Genomic DNA, 20,308 nt, shown 5'->3' with positions numbered 1-20,308 from the left:
TCTAGACTGAACTTTTACATGTTTTTCAGCAAATAAGAGTTGTTAAATTAGCCAAAACCAACAGGCAGAACTATGTGCACTATGTATGTACAAATGGCAACATTACAGTCCAAAATATGTACACTTGCATTTCACTTATTCTGCTTTCAAAATTCAGATTTCAAAATTTAGGAAGAATTGGAATGGTGGAGAGTAAGGGGTGTGGGGGAAAATGGGGAAGAAAGAGGATAATGTAAGACGTGAGTAATGACAGTTAATTGTATCTGAAGAAAGTAAATCCTGACTAAATATTGAAATCAATAAGACAAGTTAGTTATGAACAACTTGTCTCATCAGTTTCAAGGGTATTAGTCAGGATCTGCTTTGGCTACAACTGGTATGCAAGAATATAGAGCTCCAGCTCCATTTTCTTTCTCAGCCTTCAGCAAGCATGACCAACCTGTTTTTATGTTTTCACTCTGCTTGGAGCCATGAGAGCTAGGCATTTGCTTTTTAAAAAGGAATGAGAAACAGATTGTAAATGAGACTGTTAAATTATGCATCATATTTTGTAAATGCACAGAATACATGCAATTTCAAAATTATAAGTGTGATCTTTAAGTTCTAAAACAGGGCTATTTGAACCTTGGCCCAGGGGCCAGATCTGAGGTTTGGATGAATCCGTCCTCTTGGTGAGCTAACTTTAGGTTCCCAGGTGCCGTGTTTAGTCCTCCTGGATTGGGGGACAGGGACACTCTGGGCAGTCACATCTGCCTTGACGTCCTGTCACGTGGCCTTCTGGGATACTGGGCAGAAGACGTGACTGCCCAGGGTGGCCCTGACCCCCGATTGAGGACTAAACACGGCACCTGGGCAGAACGGAAAGATGTGATCTGAACAGGGACTCCATTTCCGTTATGCGGCAGTGGGGAATTTGGCCACCACTGTTCTAAAATGTTGGAGGACTGATGGTTTGGATTTGCCTTTGCAATAGAATTTGAACTAATTGTTAGCCAGATATAATCAATATTATGTTTTGAAATTTCTAACCAAGGCTGTGATAAATGAAGATACCCAAGGGAATGTGAAACAGCTTCAGTCCGAAGTGAAGAAACTGAAAGAACAGCTTGCTTTGCTTACTTCAGGGAAATCGGTGCATGATGTTTCTCTTCTTTCAGGTAAAAACTTCTCCATTTTTGTATGTTGCTTTTTCTTCCTCCCAAAAGACTAGTTTTTTTTAGCATAAGCTGTTGAGTGTTTGACAGTCTGTATGCTTGTGTTATCCAAATCCTCACCTTGTATTTTTAATACTCTTATATTTTAAATCTTTTAACTAGTCAGAATTTACCATAGTTCTCCTTGACTAGGTGCTATTTGGGGATAGGTTTTCAGTAAATTACGTTAATTTGGAAGCAGGTTTTTTTGAGGAAGGCTTCTCTCCTCTTGGTTTTGTCCTTGTGTTGTAGTAGTCTACTGATTTCAACCCAGCTATTAGGGTTAAAAGAGGAGGCATTGGCTTCCTGGCACCCCAGATCACCACACCAAGTGACTGATCAAATAAATCTAGGAAAATCTTGTTAATGTATGGCTTCTCTTTACATTTTGCTTAAGCTACCATCACACCTGATGTAGGACATGCAGATTATCTGAATCATTTCCTTGAGGCAATGCTGTTCTTGAAAAAATCTGAAAGTGAAAGAAAGGTAAGTATAGGAATGACCTATGATAGTGCCTTGAAAGGTACAAGCAACAAAAATCTCTGTACCTTAGCTCTGATTCCTAAACTTACCTGGGTCACAACTTCCCCTCAGCCTCTTCCTCCCAGCTCAGCCAGACTTCACAGGAAATTTCACAAGATCCAATGGTGCCCAAATCTTGTAAGATTTCATGAGATCCAAGATGGCAATGCCCAGGGGAAGAGGTAGCAGGGGCCACCAGGAACATCCAACAGCGTCCCATGTGAGTGTGCCATCATGCCCTAAGGCCCTAGCCCAGTGATTTTCAAACTCTCATGGAGAGTTTGAGCCACTGTAGGTGCTTGCGGGGGTGGGGGGAGGCAGCGGCATGATCCCCAGGATCACGCCACTCAAGGGGCTGCAGGGGCTTGGGTGCACTTATCCAAGCCTCCTGCAGCCTCCCCAGGGTGCGGGGAGCCTGGCTCGACCTTCAGCAGGGCTCCCCACAGCAGTGGAAGTCAAAGCGGAGCGATCGAGCTCCACTTCCGCTTTAGCAGGGGCGGGGCGCAATTGCTCTGCTTTTACTTTCATTGCTGCGGGGAGCCCTGCTGAAGGTTGCGCCGGGCTCCCTGCACCCCCGGGAGGCTGCAGGAGGCTTGGGTAAGTGCACCCAAGCCATTGCAGCCCCCTGAGCGGTGCGATCCTGGGGATCACGCCACTGCCTCCTCCCTGCCTCCAGGTTGCCCCCACCCCTTAAGGGGGCAGAGGCCAGGGCCCACAGGCTGTGGCGTCATGACTCCCCAGTTTGAAAAGCCCTGCCCTGGGCCAATCATTTGACTCTCTTTTGAGATGAGAACAAAGTTGAAATAGCTAAAGCCTGTATTTGGTATGATTTATATTTTAATCCTAAATAAGTTGAACTTGCCATATAGATGATATGACTGGAATACTGAAATTTTGGAATGAATGAAATGAACTTCTGTTGATAGCATTGTTATCTTACCATATCCTGGATATGTATGTGTGTATGACTCATTTTACTGTTGCTTCTTACTAATCCAGCTGTCCTTATTTTAAGATGCAGTTAGAAAAAGTTACCCAACTAGAAGACCTTTGTGTCAAAAAGGAGAAATTCATTCAGTCCAATAAAATGATAGTTAAATTCCGAGAGGGTCACATAACTCGCCTGGAGAAATTACAAAAAGAAGCTCGGGGCAACTTTTTGCCCAAGGAACAAGACGAGTTGTTCAGAGAACTGGAAGAGGAGCTGAAGATTCTCAGAGAACAGGTAGTCATCTTTGATTGATGCATCTCTATGTTGCAAGGTTGAAAACGCAACTCAAGAATAACTCGGTACTCAGGAGTGAAGGTTCACTGGTTTTTTATTTGAATTGCATGCAATTGGTCCACGGAACTCTTGTCCAAAGCATGGACCCCAACCCAATGATGTCCAGAGTTTTATAAATATCCCAGCCCTTTGTCTCAAAATCTAGACTTCCCATTGGCTGATATTTTACATCAGAGATGGGGCTAACTCCTAATAGGATACAGATAAGATACCATTTACATAAAAGATGGGAAATAAGTGGGCAAAACAATTGATTGGCTGTGATTTACATACAGGTAGGATTTCACCTTAAAACTTAGTCAAAATTACACTATTTCCAAAAGTTCTCAAAAACCAGCAGGGTATGCTATAATACCATTTACCCAGTGTTAAGCCTTATTCACATCCATCGAATCAATTAAAATTATTTTGACAGGTCTTCTTACTAACATCATTAACAGAGAGCACAAAATACTTAGACAGGTGTGAAGACTTCATCTTGGCAGAACTTCAGACCCATACTCATCCCTCATTAGGAATGGCCTGGTTCAAGCGGCCTATCTTATCTCTTCTGCATTCCATAACAGTTGCACTGTAAGACTGTCTGCAAAACTGAGGCTTCTTTTATTAAGAGGTTTAAAAGTTTTACTAAAATCAAGCAATTTGATTTCTATGCCTTAATTCTATATAACTATTGTGACCCTTTTACCTTGGGTATGGTTTGGCTTCAAGGGATCACTTGGTTTCCATATTACATAAAGTATAAAGCTATAAGTGAATACGGGCAGGCATAGTGAATGTCCTTGGTAAGACATGTGTACCTCTGCCAAGATGAGGCTCATCTCTTTGTTGCCTAGTATCATTATCTCTACCTACATTCCAGAGTGTTTACACTCTGCCTAAGCAGCTTCTGTGAAACTAACCTTATTGCTTTTAATAAAATCAAGCAGCTCTTCACCATTGTGTGTATGCTATAGTATTACTGGGCTATACAGTGGCTTTACAGTCTAGGGTCAAAGGTCACCTTGCCTCATCTGCAATGCAAATAATTCTATATCTGCCAAAGGTCTCTCTAGTCCATCATTCTCTTCACAGCAGTGACCAACCAGCTTCTTCTAGAAAATGCCCAAGCAGTACTTCTTCCCTTTTCCTTTCCCAGTACCTGGTATTCAGAGATATACTGCTCTTGAGAGAGTCCTTTAAGTGAGAATGAAAATGGTAAAAATGAGAACCATGGCTAACAGCTATCCTCCATCAGTTTGAATGTAGCTAATACAGTCTTCTGATCAAAAGTGAAATCTCTAAGTATGATTGACTTCTGTGTTTATGGTGTCTTAAAAAAATTGGCAAGCACTACCTCATTGTTCCAACTTGGCACACTTGGTGTTCCTTGTACATGATTACTGATTTTTATTCCGTTTGTACAATACTTTTAAAAACTCTTATTGATTAACTCTGGTCAATGTAGAAAGTGCTTATCCTTGTTTTGGCTTAGAAAATGAGCTGCAGTCCCCTTGAAAATTTCATGAGGACTATGCTGTATTAGAAAAAGTGGGATAATGTCTCCATCCTAATGTGTAAAAAGTAATTTTGATCTTTAACCATTTATGTTAGGCTCTTTAATCAAAATAATCAGTATTGCAGAAAACCTTTATTTTACCAATATAGTAACAGAATATATTGATTTTGTTAGCTACCGGAGATTTGTTTATACTTTATAGCATCAGTTAATACTGAAAATTTGTCTACTTGTACAGGTGGAGCAGCATCCACGAATTGCAAAATATGCCATGGAGAACCATAGTCTGCGGGAGGAGAACAAACAACTTCGTTCCATGCAGTCAGTAAAAAGAGCCCAAGAAATGGATGCTCAAGCCATAGCAGAATTGGAAAAGATATTCTTAGAAGCTTCAGGAAGAGAGCGTAATAATGGAGGTATAAAATTGCTGAAATATTTTTCATATACAAACTCCTCTTCAAAACTGCTGTGTTCTGTTATAATGGCACTGCCATTGCTCATGAGATCACTTTTTCTCTGCAGCACTATTCATGAAACAAACATGGGAATGGTATCAATTTGTCAGATGGTGCAGATTATAAATTTTGATGGTGGGAAACTTGCACCCCTGGCAGACTGGAGTTAATTACAGTGTAAAATGGCACAGATTGATTAACATTTGATTTTACTCAAGTCACACTAAATATGAATTTGCGAAGTAGAAATGCCACCTTCTGTATGGCACAGTGTAGTCTAGATGCTGCTGTGCTGTAAATATCTGCATCCTACCACTTTTGCCATGGGAAGCATTTCCTTTGAAAATGGAATGACATAATTATTTGGAGGAGCAAAATTTCACTTGATCCTTAACAATTAACATTTACATAAGGCTTATAAGGCCTAGTTCTCACAAGCAGTAGGTAAGCCTATTTCTGTTTATGGACTGTACCACTTCAGCTTGCAGGTAGGGGAAGACAGATGATTAAGTTTTCTCCTCACATGCTTGAACACAAAATCTTTCACATAGAAAATAAGAAATTGGAGAGAGAAAACTTCTCCCCAACATCTGTGTCCTGTGTGAAGGAACATTCAGTCCTGTGGGCCCCCACCTACAGTCTCAAATGGTACTGCTAACATTGACCACGTCATCTGTTTATAAGATATAGACTATGGACTGTCCTATCAAAGAGAAGATACATTTTAAGCATTTTGTTAATTATCAAATGTTGCCAGTGCACCCAAAAGACTCAGATGTGGATTCATGAAACATGAAAATGGTTCAATATACATTTAGAAACTAAGTACAGTATATTGATGTGTCTCCAGTAAGTGCATAATCTTTGATCCTGTCCAAACTTATCATTTTTTTAAAAATAGTTGCAAATTGAATATACTTGTTAGGCATGTTAATATGTCAATTCCTGACCATCTAAGACATTTAATTTTTTTTGAAACCTGAAAAGGTCAGCAAGCATGTCCTGCCACCATGTCAACAGACTGTAACTCTGCAGCATCTGCCGAAAGATTGAAGGAGCGGCTTATGTATACACAGAGTGAACTAGCAAGTTCCAAACAAGAATATGAAGAATTTAAGGAACTAACAAAGTAAGCTGAATTGGCATTCTTCTACAAAATACCTTTGCTGCACAAGTATGTGCGGTTTTTCTTTTAATTCATAAAATTCTGGATCCAAAACCATTTTCACAATTCATTTTAAAGCTATAAAATAGGGAAGCAGTGTTGGCAACATTTAAAAAGTGGCCACTCAGTATTGGAGGTTTTCAATATAAAAAATTTTAGTTAAACAAAATGTGACTATTCTGTAATAATTTGTATGAATTAAGAGTGATGAAAGATTATCAAGTCACTAGATCTGGATAGTAGACACTTGAAAGTTCTGAAAGAGCACCAGTGTGTAATAATTGATCTTATAATAAAATGCAACATTACTAAAACCAGTTTAGTCCTTTACTGCTAAGAGAAGCATTGGAGGATTGAAAGTAGCCAATTTCAAGACACATTGACCAAAGTAATTGATGCCAGACTATTGGGTTCCTGGTATACCTGCTTGCATTCAAACTGATTTCCAAGACATGTCAGAAAGTCTAGCAGGAGGCCATATTTTGCTTACATCTTGTTTATCTTCATAAGCCTAAGAGCTCTGGGGGGGGGGCAGTTGGAGGTCTCTTGGTAAGGAAACATTTTGTTCCCTTGCCTGGGTAAGCCTCTGCTGCACAAATGAAACTTGCTGGTGCAAGTCTGGGTGAACTGAGACCAGGAAGGGGGATAGGAGGATATCGTTGGTGCTGTTGCTATTAATATTGCCCCCTGTGGGATTGGGCCCTATGTCTGTTCAACTTTTCAATTCTCACCTTGAAATTGAAGGATCCTTTAGTTCTGTGCAATCAGTATTCCTTGCGGTACAAGAGGTTGAAACTAAATGGTTGCATTTCCTTCCTGCAAACATCCCAAATTAAGCAAATGTCTAAAGGAACTGTGACACCAATTATTTCTACTATCTGATCTGGAGCTCTTCTCCAGAATTTCTACATTAGGCCTCCAGTTTGAGCATTGAAGCTCCAACCATTAGCCACTACCATCAGTTGTTTCACCTCCAGTGGTCAAATGGCAGTCATGCATAATTCTGAAATAGTTTTCACAGGGAGATAAATTTGTTGCCTTCTCCCAGAGGTATGCCTACATTGCATCACCCAACCCTTGATTAAGGTAGCATTCCCGTTTAGCATACCTGTTGACATTACTGTACTTTGACTAACTGCTGTAGTACAATGTGCACTTCGTGATTTCCAATGTCATTTTCTGTGTTGCTTTTATATTGAAGTAATTTTCATAAGTTTACTATTTTGATTTATTTCTGTAAACAGGAAAAAGTGCATGGAACTAGAATCAGAACTTCAGTCTCTACAAAAGGCAAATCAACATCTTGAGAAAATTTTGGAAGCAACCAAGGCTTGTAAACGTCAAGAAGTCTCCCATCTTAACAAAATGCACAGGGAAACTTTAAAGGTGTGTGACCATACAGAAGAGAGTTAATCTTGATCCTGAAAACATAAGGGATATTAATGAACTGTGTAAAAAATAAAAATTTGAGTAAGATCTTTTGCCAAATACACAATTGCAATGTATATAAGCATATTGTATGCATTTTGAGATTGCATTCATTGAAGTTCATATTTTGTAATTTATGTACCACTTTTCAACAAAAATGTTCACAAGGCTGTTTACAGGCAACGTCAATTAAATGACTCCCTGTCCCAAAAGGGCTCAAAATCTAAAAATATGCCAAAGGAACACCAGCAAATAGCCACTAGGAAAAAATGGTCTGGAGTGAAAAGGGACAGTTGCTCTTCCCCTGCTAATTATAATAAATGAATACAATAATACATTGCTTGCACTAGTTATAGTCAGTTACAGGTTGTCAGGTTCTTAATGTGTTGTGTACTTAACCCTACCCTTGCAGAGGTGTTTTCCCTATGTAAACTGCCTTCTTTCTATGCTGATTACAGAATATAGCTACTCCAACAAAAGCTTATCAGCTAAGGTCTCGGCTGGTGCCTCGATTAACACCTGAAGCTTTGAACCAGGAATTCATTGATATTCAGAGTTCAGGAGAGATGGTGGATGATATTTTTAATGAGCCAATGCCTCTGGAGATGAAGGAACAAGCATATGAAGCTGTTGCAGAAGAGCTGAAAGTAGTGCAGGTGACATTTCAGATTTCTGAAGATAAGAGAGGGAAACTGTACTTTATTGGGTGGTTATTGTGACCTAGGATTTGAAAGCATGGGTAGGGTTAGATCAGCTATCTTGGGCAGACTTTTCTAAAACGTGTTTCTGGGGGGGGGGGGGACAAACTGTGAAAGTTGTTCTGATGAGTGTTCCAGAGTGGTCAGTTCTTGACAGAGAACTAAATGCTTAGCTTAATATATACCAGTAAAACCTGTCTAAGCATCTTTAGTTTGTATGCTTTGCTCTGTACCTTTTTGTATTATTCTGACTCCTATGATCCTAGCCAAAATTTAAGACTATACTGGCTCCCTGAGTCATACATGTCCGTCTATGCAGGCACAGTGCATCCTTCTGTAATACTTTTGAGCACCATACATGCTAACAGAAGTCTCGTGCATCTTCTCTAACATGTATAGGAGAGATGCATTTAACTGTTTTGAATGAAGCACAAGTGATTTTCATAGTAAAATTTCTTAGCAGAATTAGAGTTCATTAAAGTTAGGAAAAGGAGGCTGTCTCTTGTGATCCTTATAGCTTCTAATGGTGAATAGGGCTACAGTTGTAAGTAAAGCGTCTCCTGTTATCTGGGGGGGGCACATTTCCACCCCAGCTGTTTATACTGGAAACCATGGATATGAGGAAATCCTATATGTATAGGCTAGTATTCTACCCATCCACTCTGTGGAGATGCTAACATGCTAAAGCAGTGGGTGCCAAACCATAGTCTGTGAGCCAGATCCAACACCCAACATGATCCTTCCCCCCAGGTGAACAGAGTTTACTGTTCCGCCAAGGGGCCTCCCTTTTGCACCACAGATCACCCCTGACCTTTGTGCCGGCCAGCCACTTGTGCCCAGTAATCTGAGCACAAATCCTGCTGGGGCAATAACCCATGGAATCTGTTGGCCAGCATAGAGATCAGGAGGTGATCTGCGGTGTAAAAAGGAGGCCCCTGGGTAGAACAGTAAGTTCCATCCACACCAGGGATGCCTTTGCCAGCAAGCAATGTTCTCCACTTTGGAGAATGCTGTGCTAGAGGGAGAGAAGCAGGAAGCTTCCTGCTTCCTGTTAACATTCTGATTGCCCCTCTAGCATGCAGGCTGCCTGTCAGCTTGTCACATTCCTGTACTAGCGTCTGTAAAAGCAAGAAACATTCCTGCTTGGTAATGAAGAAAATGGAGGGTACCAGATCCATGGATATGGGAGCGGGACATGTTCTTTTAAAACAGGGGTGCCCAAACCCCGGCCCTGGGGCCACTTGCGGCCCTCGAGGTCTCTCAATGCGGCCCTCAGGGAGCCCCCAGTCTTCAATGAGCCTCTGGCCCTCCGGAGATTTGTTGGAGCCCACACTGGCCCGACGCAACTGCTCTCAGTGTGAGGGAGACTGTTTGACCTCTCGCATGAGCTGTGGGATAAGGGCTCCCTCCACTGCTTGTTGTTTCACATCTGTGATGCAGTAGCGGCAGCAAAGGAAAGGCCAGCCTTACTTTGTGCAAGGCCTTTTATAGGCCTTGAGCTATTGCAAGACCTTCATTCATTCATATAAGTTCATCTTTAATATATTCATTTATGTAAATTTATTCAAATTTTAAATGTAAATTATTTTCTTCTCCAGCCCCAGACACAGTGTCAGAAAGACAATGTGGCCCTCCTGCCAAAAACTTTGGGCACCCGTACTTTAAAATATGTAGCAGCACATCTTATTAGCTTAGTAAAAAACCTCAATGTGCCCATACGTATCAGAAGTTTTCCCCAGATGCCTGTGCTAGCGCACATTTGAATGAGCATTAGAAAAGTCGTACTTAGTAGCTGCATAGCAGGTGCTAATATATAGTTACATCCTAAGCAAGTTAGGATTTCCACATTCCATTGAAATTAATGTGGCTTAAAATAATACCTGTTGAACTATCCTAGGTTGTATAAAGTTAATCATGACTAAAGTTTTTCAGTGGTGCTTAGCCATAACTAATTTGAGATACAACCCTTAATACAGTAAGAGGCATTTAATTTTTCCTGTTTGTTCTGTTTCAGGAACAGTTAAGTGCTCTTCAGGTCAAACTCGATGAAGAGGAAACTAAAAATATAAAACTTCAGCAGCATATTAACAAGCTAGACCACCATTCTTCACAAATGCAAGAGGTAAGATCTATTGAAAAGACATCTGCTGGTGGATATGGTTAATCATTGTCACTATTTTGATAGAAAGCTTAGGGCGCAATCCAAATACCTGATTGGGCTAGTGGTCTGGGGAGGGCCATCTGAGGGGAGGCGGGCCCATGGATGGACTTGGCCCAGGTGCAGCCAAGATCTGGTACTTGGGCTGGATCCTAATCCCCCTCCCAGGTGGCCCAGATCCAAGTGGTGGTGCAGTTCCAAGTAGTCCCATTCAGGCTGCTTTACTTAGGGTAAGGGAAATTGATTCCCTTAGCCCCGGTTGCGCCACAGCCAGCCTGAACCCTGTGCTGGATATAGCACAGGCCAGCCGGCCTGCCTGTTGCAGTGTAGGTTAGGATTGGGCTGTGAGTTGTCTGGTTAAGTTGCAGATTTGGTAAAGGTTTCCTAATACGCACATGTTTGCTTGCAATCTAAAGTCTCAACCAGAACAACAAAGCCAGGCAATTTTTATAACTAGTGCTTGTTTATTCCTATACCACCATATCAGTTAACTTCTCTTTCCTGTTGAAGCTTTTTTCGTCTGAAAGAAACGACTGGCTCAGTGAAAAACACAGGCTTCTTGAAAAGATGGACTCCCTTGAAAAACTGTATCAAGACTCTCAAAGCAAGGTTGATGGTAAGTCTGAGTACATAAGAAAACTGCTGCATGAGGTCCAAGGTCCATCTACTCTAGCATCCTGTTTTCCACAGTGGGCCATCAGTTGCATCATGATGATGATCATCGTCCAAGTTGGTGGCAGTCTCCACAGCTTCTTTCAATGAATTCCACATATTAATTATGCACTGTGTGAAGATGTTCCTCCTTTTGTCCATCCTGAATCTTCTACCACTCAAGTCTCATTGGATGGTTCTTGTTTCTAGAATTGTGAGAGGGAGCAATGACTTTCCTTTGTGCCATGTATAATTTTATAAGCCTCTTAGCCCAGTCCTTACCAACTTTGCAGTACTGATGCAGCCACAATGCACCTCAGGGTAGAGGAACAAATGTTCTCTTAACCTTGAGTCCTGCATGACTACCCACTACAAGATGCAGAGCATACCCCATTGGCATGGCTGCATCGGCACTGGAACATTAGGATTGGGCTGTCAGTCATGTTTCCTTCCCCAACACTTAATTGCCTTTTTTTTTTTAGCTAAATGACCCCAAAGCTAGTAGCCTTTTGTCATAAGAAAGTGCTTCAACTTTCTGATAATTTGGTTACCTTTCTGCATCTTTCCAGCTTGACAATATCCTCCTTGACATGTGGCAAGCAGAGCCATAGATAGTACCTCAAATGTGACATCACAGATTTATATAGTGGCAATATAACAGGAGTCTTATTTTCAATCTTTACTTATGACCCCTATCATATAATTTGCCTACTCACAACTGCCACATAGATAATGTTTTCATTTATTTATGCACCACAGCACCAGCCCCAAGAACTTTTTCATGTTTCATCACATATGACTCAGACCCATAGGTGTACTGTGTAAGTGAAGTGGGGACTTTTTGCTCCAATGTGCATCACTTTACATTTACTGACAATAAATCACAATTGCCATTTGGATTCCCCTTTTTCCTGGTTGGAGAGATCCTTCTGGATCTCTTCACAATCAACTGGTTTTTACAACATGAATAGTTGATGCCATCACCAAATATGGCCACCTCACTGCTTACCCGAGTTCCAGATCATTTATGAACAAATTAAAACAGCACTTTCCTCCACTATGAAAATTGTCAATTTATTCCTACTTTCTGCTTCCTGTTCTTTAACAGGTTAAAAAGTTCATTAGATGACCTTATTCTTATTCTATTACGGCCAAATTTATTCAAGAGTGTTGAGGGACTTAAATGCTTCTTGAAAGTTCAAATATATCTCAGATTGCCTCAATTTACATCCCTGCTGACACCTAAAGTCTAGTGAGGCAGGAGTTACCTTTGCAGAAACCATGCTGATTCTTCTTCACAAGGCTCATTCTTTTATATGCTTTATTTAATCTTCTAATTATAGTTGCCACCAATTTACCTGGAGCAACCTTTAATTTTCTGGATTCCACATGAATCCCTTTTTTTAATACTAACTGCCTTCAGTCCTGTGACACAGAGATTGATTTTAAGAATGTTATGCATTTTTGTTAACTTTCTCATTTGAGTTCCTTAAGGATACCTGGGCAGAATGGGTCCATTGTTGAAAACAGACTTAACTAATATAATATTTCTGACATAGAAGTGGTTTTGTTACCTTCACTACTCTAGTAAGGCAAGTGTAAGCCACTTAACACTATTTACTCTCATCAAAGTCAATAAAATTAATCCTGAGAGAGAGGCATGGCATCATTCTACTGAAGTGCTTCTGTATTCTTAGCCTGCCTTTTTCATCTTCACAAGTTCACATTTTTTTTTCTTCCTGGGTAATCTTTGTTTTTGTTTTCTTTTTCTTCCTGGGTAATCTTTTGGAAGGGTGGTAGTGGCACAATAATAACAGTATTCATATACTGCATTTCAACAAATTTGCTTGGACTTCTCATGCATTTCCTTACAGCAGTGTTTCTCAAACTGTGGGTTGGGACCCACTAGGTGGGTCACAAACCAATTTCTGGTGGGTCCCCATTCATTTAAAATATTTTATTTCTAACATCTTAGACTTGATGCTGCTATGGTATTTGACTACATTTGGGAAAATGTTACTGATCTGTATTTTTAACAGGCTACTATGTATATGCTTTTAATGGGGCTTACTCCTGAGTAAGTGTGGGTAGAATTGCAACCTAGGATTGTTAAAAATATTCCTGCTTGATGATGTGACTTCCGGTCATGATGACATCATTTCTGGTGGGTCCTGACAGATTCTTATTCTAAAATGTAGGTCCTGGTGCTGAAAGTTTAAGAACCACTGCCTTACCGGGAAAAATCCATGATGCTAGGAAATAGTATCCAATAATCATTATCACTATCAGAACTTTTTCAACCAATGATTTTTATGAAGATTTTGGTTTTTTTAGTGTTAAAAAGTGAAGTCCATGACTTGCGAATTGTCCTGCAGTCTGCAGATAAGGAACTATCTGCAGTAAAAATGGAATATGACACTTTCCAAAGCAAGCAAGAGAGAGAAATCGGTGAACTTTCTACCAGTCATATGAATCTCCAACTCCAACTGGATAGTGTCAGGTATTTCAGATCATCTTAATGAAAATTTCTTACCTTTCTGCATAAGGATATGCACAGGGGCACTTCAAATTTGCTATGTGTCACCCATGAATATCACCACTGATTAGAAGACAATATGCGAGTGTGTGTGTGTGATGTCATGGTGACAGCAGAACCATGTGTACTTGCCTTGACTTACTCTCCTACTTTAAGTTATAGCCACGTTGAGCGTTCATATTTAACTGACCATTAGAATTCAATAGTCACAATATATAGGAAAGATTTGGTTGGGTACTATTTGCTTTAGTATTTTCTAGGTGTCAGAGATCAATAATTATTATTAGTGTGATACATACCCTTTGATCAAATGAGAAACTAAGGCTGAGATGTGATGCTAATTTATTACTCATATAGAGCAAACATTCCAAGCCATGCAGTAAACCAAGCTCAAGTTAACATGTTGATGAACAGCAATTTACTGCTGTTTTCTCATTAAATTAATTGCTATTAAAAATACCCTACGGTGTTACAGAGAGGTGGTATTGGAAACTACTTTATACCAGATAAGACCATTGGTGCATCTCACTCAATACTGCCCTGCTTGGAGATGCCTGAGAGTAAACCTGGAATTGTCTGTCTGCTTTTAGAGCAAATGCTCTGTCTCTGAGCTTCAGTCCTGTCCTCAAAGCAGTATGTTTTCTTGTTTCTTAAAGTTGCAGTCATCAATCTCAAAATGACCTTTGGGATATAGAAATCATTGATGTGCAAGCATATTTACTTGATTGATGGCATTCTTCTAATTACACTGGATTACAGTGGATTAGGGAAGTCAACCTTATCGAATGGACTTTTATTAACTAAAAATACAATACAATTGTAACAGAAGTGTTTTCTGCAGCATCCGTTTGTGTAGTTGAACATATAAGCACCATAAGGCAGACATGCTTACCGATATTATGCCTGCTACTACTGATTCCCCCTACAAACACACAGCCATGAGAGATGTGCTTGGTGTGTTCTAGACCAGGGGTGTCCAAACTTTCTGGCAGGAGGGCACATCATCTCTCTGACACTGTGTCAGGGCTGGGGGAAAAAGAATTTGTTTCAAATTTGAATAAATTTACATAAATGAATGTATTAGAAATGGAACTAATATGAATGAAGGTCTTGCAATAGCTCAAGGCCTATAAAAGGCCTTGCACAAAGCAAGGCCAACTTTTCCTCACAGACATGAAACAGCAAGCAGTGGAAGGAGCCCTCGTCCCACAGCTCATGTGAGAGGTCAAGCAGGTGCCCTCAGGATAATAATAATAATAATAATAAAAACTTTATTTCTATCCCGCCCTTCTCCCCAAAGGGACCCAGGGCGGCTAACAACTTATGAAACAGATTAAAACATAGTTTCACAAACAGATAAAAACATATTAAAAACACATTAGCAGAACCCATAAAAACAGTAGTCAGATAAAAGTCAGAATAAAAAAGAGCATAAAACAGCAGTTCTTAGAGGAATCAGGCCTGTAAAAAAGCAACTAAAAGATGTTAAAAAGGCCATGAAGTCAGAAGGCTTGGTTAAACAGCAAGGTCTTCAGGCCCCGCCGAAAAGTCCCAAGAGAGGGAGACATTCTCAAGTCAAGGGGAAGGAGTTCCATAACATTGGTGCCACTACTGAGAAGGCCCTTTTTCTTGCCGCCGCCCCACGTACCTCCTTAGGCGGTGGCACTTGTAAAAAGGCCTTCTCTGATGACCTGAGAGGATGAGCCGGATTGTATGGGAGTAGGCGATCTCTAAGATACCCTGGCCCAGAGCAGTATAGGGCTTTAAAGGTCAAAACCAGCACCTTGAATTGGGCCCGGAAACGAATGGGCAGCCAATGTAGCCCCCGGAGAAGCGGGCTGACAGAGTCAAACCGCCTAGCTCCAGTGACCACACGGATGAGAGCAATTGCTTCGGGCCAGCGCAGGCTCCAGCAAGTCTCCGAAGGGCCAGAGGCTCATTGGAGACTAGGGGCTTCCTGTGGGCCGGATTGGGAGTCCCCGAGGGCTGCAAGTGGTCCCCGGTCGGTGTTTGGGCACCCCTGTTCTAGACCATGCCCTCTTCATATGGAGCAGCTGTGAGGCACAAGTAACCAGGTCTGTACCTAGTGTGAACTGACTGTGTACTTAAGAACATGCCCCAGATTTCTCTTGAACACACAAGAATTTTGAAAACGACTAACACATAACCTAAAATGTATAGAAAGACCTCTTATTTAGTCAAAGTGTATAAAACAAAAACAGTAAGACTAATCTAGTTTTTGTTGTCATCTACCTATGCTTTTAGACCAGTAGGCCAAAAAAGTCTACACATAACAAGGACTTAGAGACCGCCTTGAAATGTATAAAAGATGGCTACATGATGATGGTGACAGCGTCCTAAAAATGTGTGTGGACTTTTGCCAGTCTTTCTCCTTGTTGCCCTTTGGCCCTATTCTAAAGTTGAGATTATTGATTTTGTTTTGAAACTGGGAAGGAAAGAGTAAAATACTGGAGAACAATTTCTTGTGGTCTATTTCAAAAAAGGTCTCAAAAGTACACTGAAAAGGCTCAGCACATCTTGAGTCAACTCTTCAAAGGCAACTGACTTGTCTCTTCAAGGGTTACCACTATTGTATACTATCAGACAGATGGTCTCTGTTTTGGAATCTGTCTTTAAGGCAATTGCAGTCTTCTTTGTAATATGTGCTTAATTATGTCTTGGTTCATGTTGAATGATGTTACCAGATTTACTGTCTTAGATTCCACTTTTCTGCAGAGCATCATATACTAAGTTGACAATTCTGTATTCAAACTTGATCAGCTCCTCTTTTAAAAAATAATCTGATATTCTGCAACTCAGCTACCCCATACAAATAGCTAAGTATGAAGATGCTATACAAAGGCTCCTCCCTTATATCTGACATTGTAAAAATTCTCCCAATGAAGACTAGAACACGAAAAAATACTTGAAGGAAAAACAAGCCTGCAAGATGACTATGACAATCTCCAGGAAATACTGAAATTTGAGACTGATCAGCTGACACAGCAGCTCATTGATAGCAAGCAGGAATATGAAACCCTGAAAGCTGAGCTTCAAGTAAGTGGGGATACTATGAATATTGCATAGATAAGTTTAAAGATTTTTAGTGGTAACATGGATCCAGAATTCACAATAGCAGGAAAGGGCTGACGCTGGATTCACACCAGCTTCCTCCACCCCTTGCAACAGACTTGCCACACTGCATGCACACACGCACAAAATCGATTGAGGGAATGGGGCAAAGGGAGATAAAACATGCCTTAGCAGTCTTCTACTTGTCTATATATTAGTAAGGAACTTCTGTTCTGTGTTTGATAAAGGACTCACATTGTCATGGGCCATTAATTTGTGCATAGAACTGAAGCTGCACCTATATAACTTTGTACAAAAAATATTAACTTTGGAAAAAGAGTCCCGAAAACAAATTTTCTACAGCATCTCTGTTTCACAAAGCATATGGGAGTTCTGATCGTACTGTTACTGATGAAGGTTTCTAGGAGGCAAAGCTGCCCAGACACCAAGAAAGTTAAAAGCATCCCCCAAAACATGCACTCTTTACTAGTGCTCCAAAGTATCTTGGAAAAAATACTGTAGGCTTTAGCATTAGGAGAATAATTACAAAAAAAAAAAAAAAAAAAAAAAAGACCGGTGGTTCAGTTTGATTTTCTAGGATAGTCATATGATAGAATGTTTGTGTACATTGTGTACAGGCTGGCAGGCATTCTTGCTTCTTGCTTTTTATATGAAAATCCACGGGGTTTGTTTGTTTTTAGATTTTTTAATTATTGTAAATTGTTTTTAATTGTTTTTCGTGTTGTACTTCTAAATTATAAGCCGCCTTGTGTGCACGTTGGGCAAAAAGGTGGAGTATAAATTAATAAAATAATAAAAATAATAATACATACTTATGGGCCTTGAATAAATAACTGAAAATATTATTGTTGCACACTGTATATATTCTAACAACTTTCATTTTAGAATGCCTTGGGCCTCTTGGAAAGTGAAAAAGAACAAAACCAGAAATTAATAATGCAGTTACAAAAAGAAGATAAAGAACATAATTCCAAGTGAGTGTTGCTTATTTGAAATCTTGGCATCCATATGGGTTTGATAGAATGTCATTTAGTAAACATTTCAATTGGAACTTGTTGCCTTTTCCATATATTAATCATTTTTGTGGAAGAAATCAATAAAATATAATTGGGAGTTAGAAGTATTTGTCTGCCAGTTCTAAAATCATCATTATTTGTACTCTTTCCATGTTGATAGTCACAAGGCATGGTATAAGTTATTTGAGAAATACACACTTCATTATAATATGTCCTAACTGCAAAGAGTATGTGGATAAAATGTTGAAGTACTTTGGATGTTAGCTAGTTAAATGAGTCAGTGTTTGAAAAGCATTCTGAAACTTGGCAGAAAAATGCTTTCATGGAGGAGGGAGTACAGCATCAGAAGCCCTCCTAAACAGAGGCCCAAAAGGGCCATGGTCCTGAGCCAAATGGGTAACCCATATGTCGTTCTTCAACTGTACTCTTGTAGTCACACCTTTAAGCCTGGATTTGCTTCTTCCAAATAACTGTGATCAAGGCTGTGATCAAGCTCTAATGAAGGGCATCTGCCTTTCCTCTGCCAGAGCACATGCCCAAGGCAGCTTACAGTTTATAGAAAAAACATGCAACTTATAAAAACAATGAATGAATATGCGTGCATATTGTTATGCAGAAGAAGCAGCAGCTTGTGGTCCTTTCCTAAGTGCTGTCCTGCCTTCCAGGTGATTGTCTTTCTTTAAGGTCCCAGAACACAGTGGCCAAACAAAGTTTGTTTGGCAAGTGCTTTGTTTGGGCTGTTTAAGCAGTAACCTCCATAAGAGAGAGGTTACTCCCTACACACACACACACCTGGAGGCTGGTGCTGGCTGGGGTAAGTTTTTAAAAAAGCTCCTGTGACCCCAACAGCGCTGCATTTGTGGCTATGGCATTGCCACCATCCCCCACCCCCACAAATACTTAGAGCAACCCAAATTCTTGGAGAGAGTTTAGTTCAGGAACTGCTGCCCTACATCATTTTATTCAGTGAAATGTGCAAAGTACAAAACCCTCATAGTATTGATGGAGTATCTAATAAACAAAACCTGCCACTCATTTTTTAGGTGGAAAGGCCATTTTAAATATTTTTTCATTCCATTTTATATTAATGAACCAGAAACAAAATAACTTCCAAAAAAAAACCATGTGTTCTTAGCTTTGGCTAAAGTTGGCTAAACTTTAGCCAATTAACTGGCTAAAGCTTGGGTTGATTCAACTTTTATAACTGCAGCCCTATGAAAAACAAATATATTCACTGAAGCCCTAATTGGTTTGGATGTTAAATTTGTTTTACCCTGGCACTAAAAGAAAGGGGGGTTTTATTCATACCAACCCAAAGCATAAACACTGAAACTTGAACATATGACCAATCTGCAGTTTATTCCTTATTAGTATCTTAATTTCTGTTTGTTATAGAAGGAGATGCCTAAAGGGATTGTATCCTCTCTTTTTAGGGAGCACCAGAAAGCTCTTGAAATCCTCCATCTAGAGAAACAGTCCTCTGAAATGGTGTCAGGATGTGAGCTGCAGGTAGAAGAGTCTATATTTACAACATACTCAAGTTAGGTTTTTAGTAGTGGTATTTGGTCATTGGATTTGCAAATCCAAGGAATCTTATTTTCTATTCCATAGCTAATGAGTTTTATTTTCTGCCCTAAATCCTATATATTTTCCTAATAACTTGAAACCAATTTTCTTCCAGGAAGCAAAGCTGCAGAAACTGGAGCAAAATTTAATTGCTGCTGAAGAAGTTATTGCTTCCCTGCAAAAGACGAATGCTGCTGATAAAGTATGTTTAATTTGTGTGTGTTGATGCTGTTGCTTATTAATAATGCAATCCTGTATGTCGATGTTCTTCAGCCTTTGGGATCAGGACCCCAATGGGGTCATGAAGCCTCAGTTGTGGGGTTGTAGGAATGAAAAGGTTGAAGACCACTGGATTAGAGCACCACCAGGTATGGGGGGAGGAATCTGGTATATTGTTTCAGGTACCATGAGATTGTGTACCAGTCCTGCTCAGGTTATTAGCAATTGGGCTAAAACACCTTTCACTAGCACCAGACTTCATGGTAACGCTTTCTGCTTTCTCTAAAAAATATTTTGTTACAGTGAATAGTGCTGGGAGGGAGTAACAGGTGGAGAGTGGGTGGCAATGGGGGCAGAGAGCGGGCAGATAGGGTCCCAAGAAGGGGACTGGACCAGTGGTTGGTCCCTAGTCTCATATTTGATTTATTTACTTATTGGGATCATGGCACGAAGGTTAAAGACCACTGCTATACTTGTTTACTCAGAAGTAAACATGTTCAAGTGGACTTACTCTTAGGTAGTAAAAATAATGGTGCCATTGCCTCATTCTAGGCAAATGTTATGGTAGCTCATCCCCTAACACATTAAAGTCTTGGTTGAGAAGCTAAGAAATGTATGTAAGGAGCTTAAATTGCTGTGTTGATGGTACTAAGAAGGCAAACTTACTTTCTAGTTATTCCTTAAAGTTAAAAGTTTGGCTGTAATGTGACTTTTAGCAAGTTGCTTACAGGAAATCATCTGTATCTTAATCTAAGATCAAATATTTAGTGGCACTGTATTGTCATGTATATGTATCTACTTTAACAAAATCAAGATTAATAC

General features: G+C 40.1%; 1 protein-coding gene across 1 annotated transcript in view; it reads left to right on the top strand.

Annotated features, from left to right (window-relative positions):
* Positions 1 to 20,308, top strand: part of KIF15 (kinesin family member 15) — a 46,670-nt gene that overhangs the window by 9,568 nt on the left and 16,794 nt on the right. The window contains exons 10-23 of the mRNA XM_066627714.1: positions 1,034 to 1,157; positions 1,591 to 1,682; positions 2,734 to 2,943; positions 4,740 to 4,917; positions 5,944 to 6,085; positions 7,366 to 7,507; positions 8,008 to 8,205; positions 10,262 to 10,369; positions 10,916 to 11,021; positions 13,391 to 13,556; positions 16,499 to 16,649; positions 17,571 to 17,659; positions 19,135 to 19,210; positions 19,383 to 19,469. Coding sequence (XP_066483811.1) covers positions 1,034 to 1,157; positions 1,591 to 1,682; positions 2,734 to 2,943; positions 4,740 to 4,917; positions 5,944 to 6,085; positions 7,366 to 7,507; positions 8,008 to 8,205; positions 10,262 to 10,369; positions 10,916 to 11,021; positions 13,391 to 13,556; positions 16,499 to 16,649; positions 17,571 to 17,659; positions 19,135 to 19,210; positions 19,383 to 19,469 — 1,869 coding nt within the window. The remainder of the gene's footprint in view (positions 1 to 1,033; positions 1,158 to 1,590; positions 1,683 to 2,733; positions 2,944 to 4,739; positions 4,918 to 5,943; positions 6,086 to 7,365; positions 7,508 to 8,007; positions 8,206 to 10,261; positions 10,370 to 10,915; positions 11,022 to 13,390; positions 13,557 to 16,498; positions 16,650 to 17,570; positions 17,660 to 19,134; positions 19,211 to 19,382; positions 19,470 to 20,308) is intronic.

This window comes from Tiliqua scincoides, chromosome 5 (assembly GCF_035046505.1).
Source record: "Tiliqua scincoides isolate rTilSci1 chromosome 5, rTilSci1.hap2, whole genome shotgun sequence".
Classification (NCBI taxonomy): Eukaryota; Metazoa; Chordata; class Lepidosauria; order Squamata; family Scincidae; genus Tiliqua; species Tiliqua scincoides.
The sequence above is the reverse complement of the archived record's forward strand: the minus strand, read 5'-3'. Positions and strand labels throughout refer to the sequence as shown.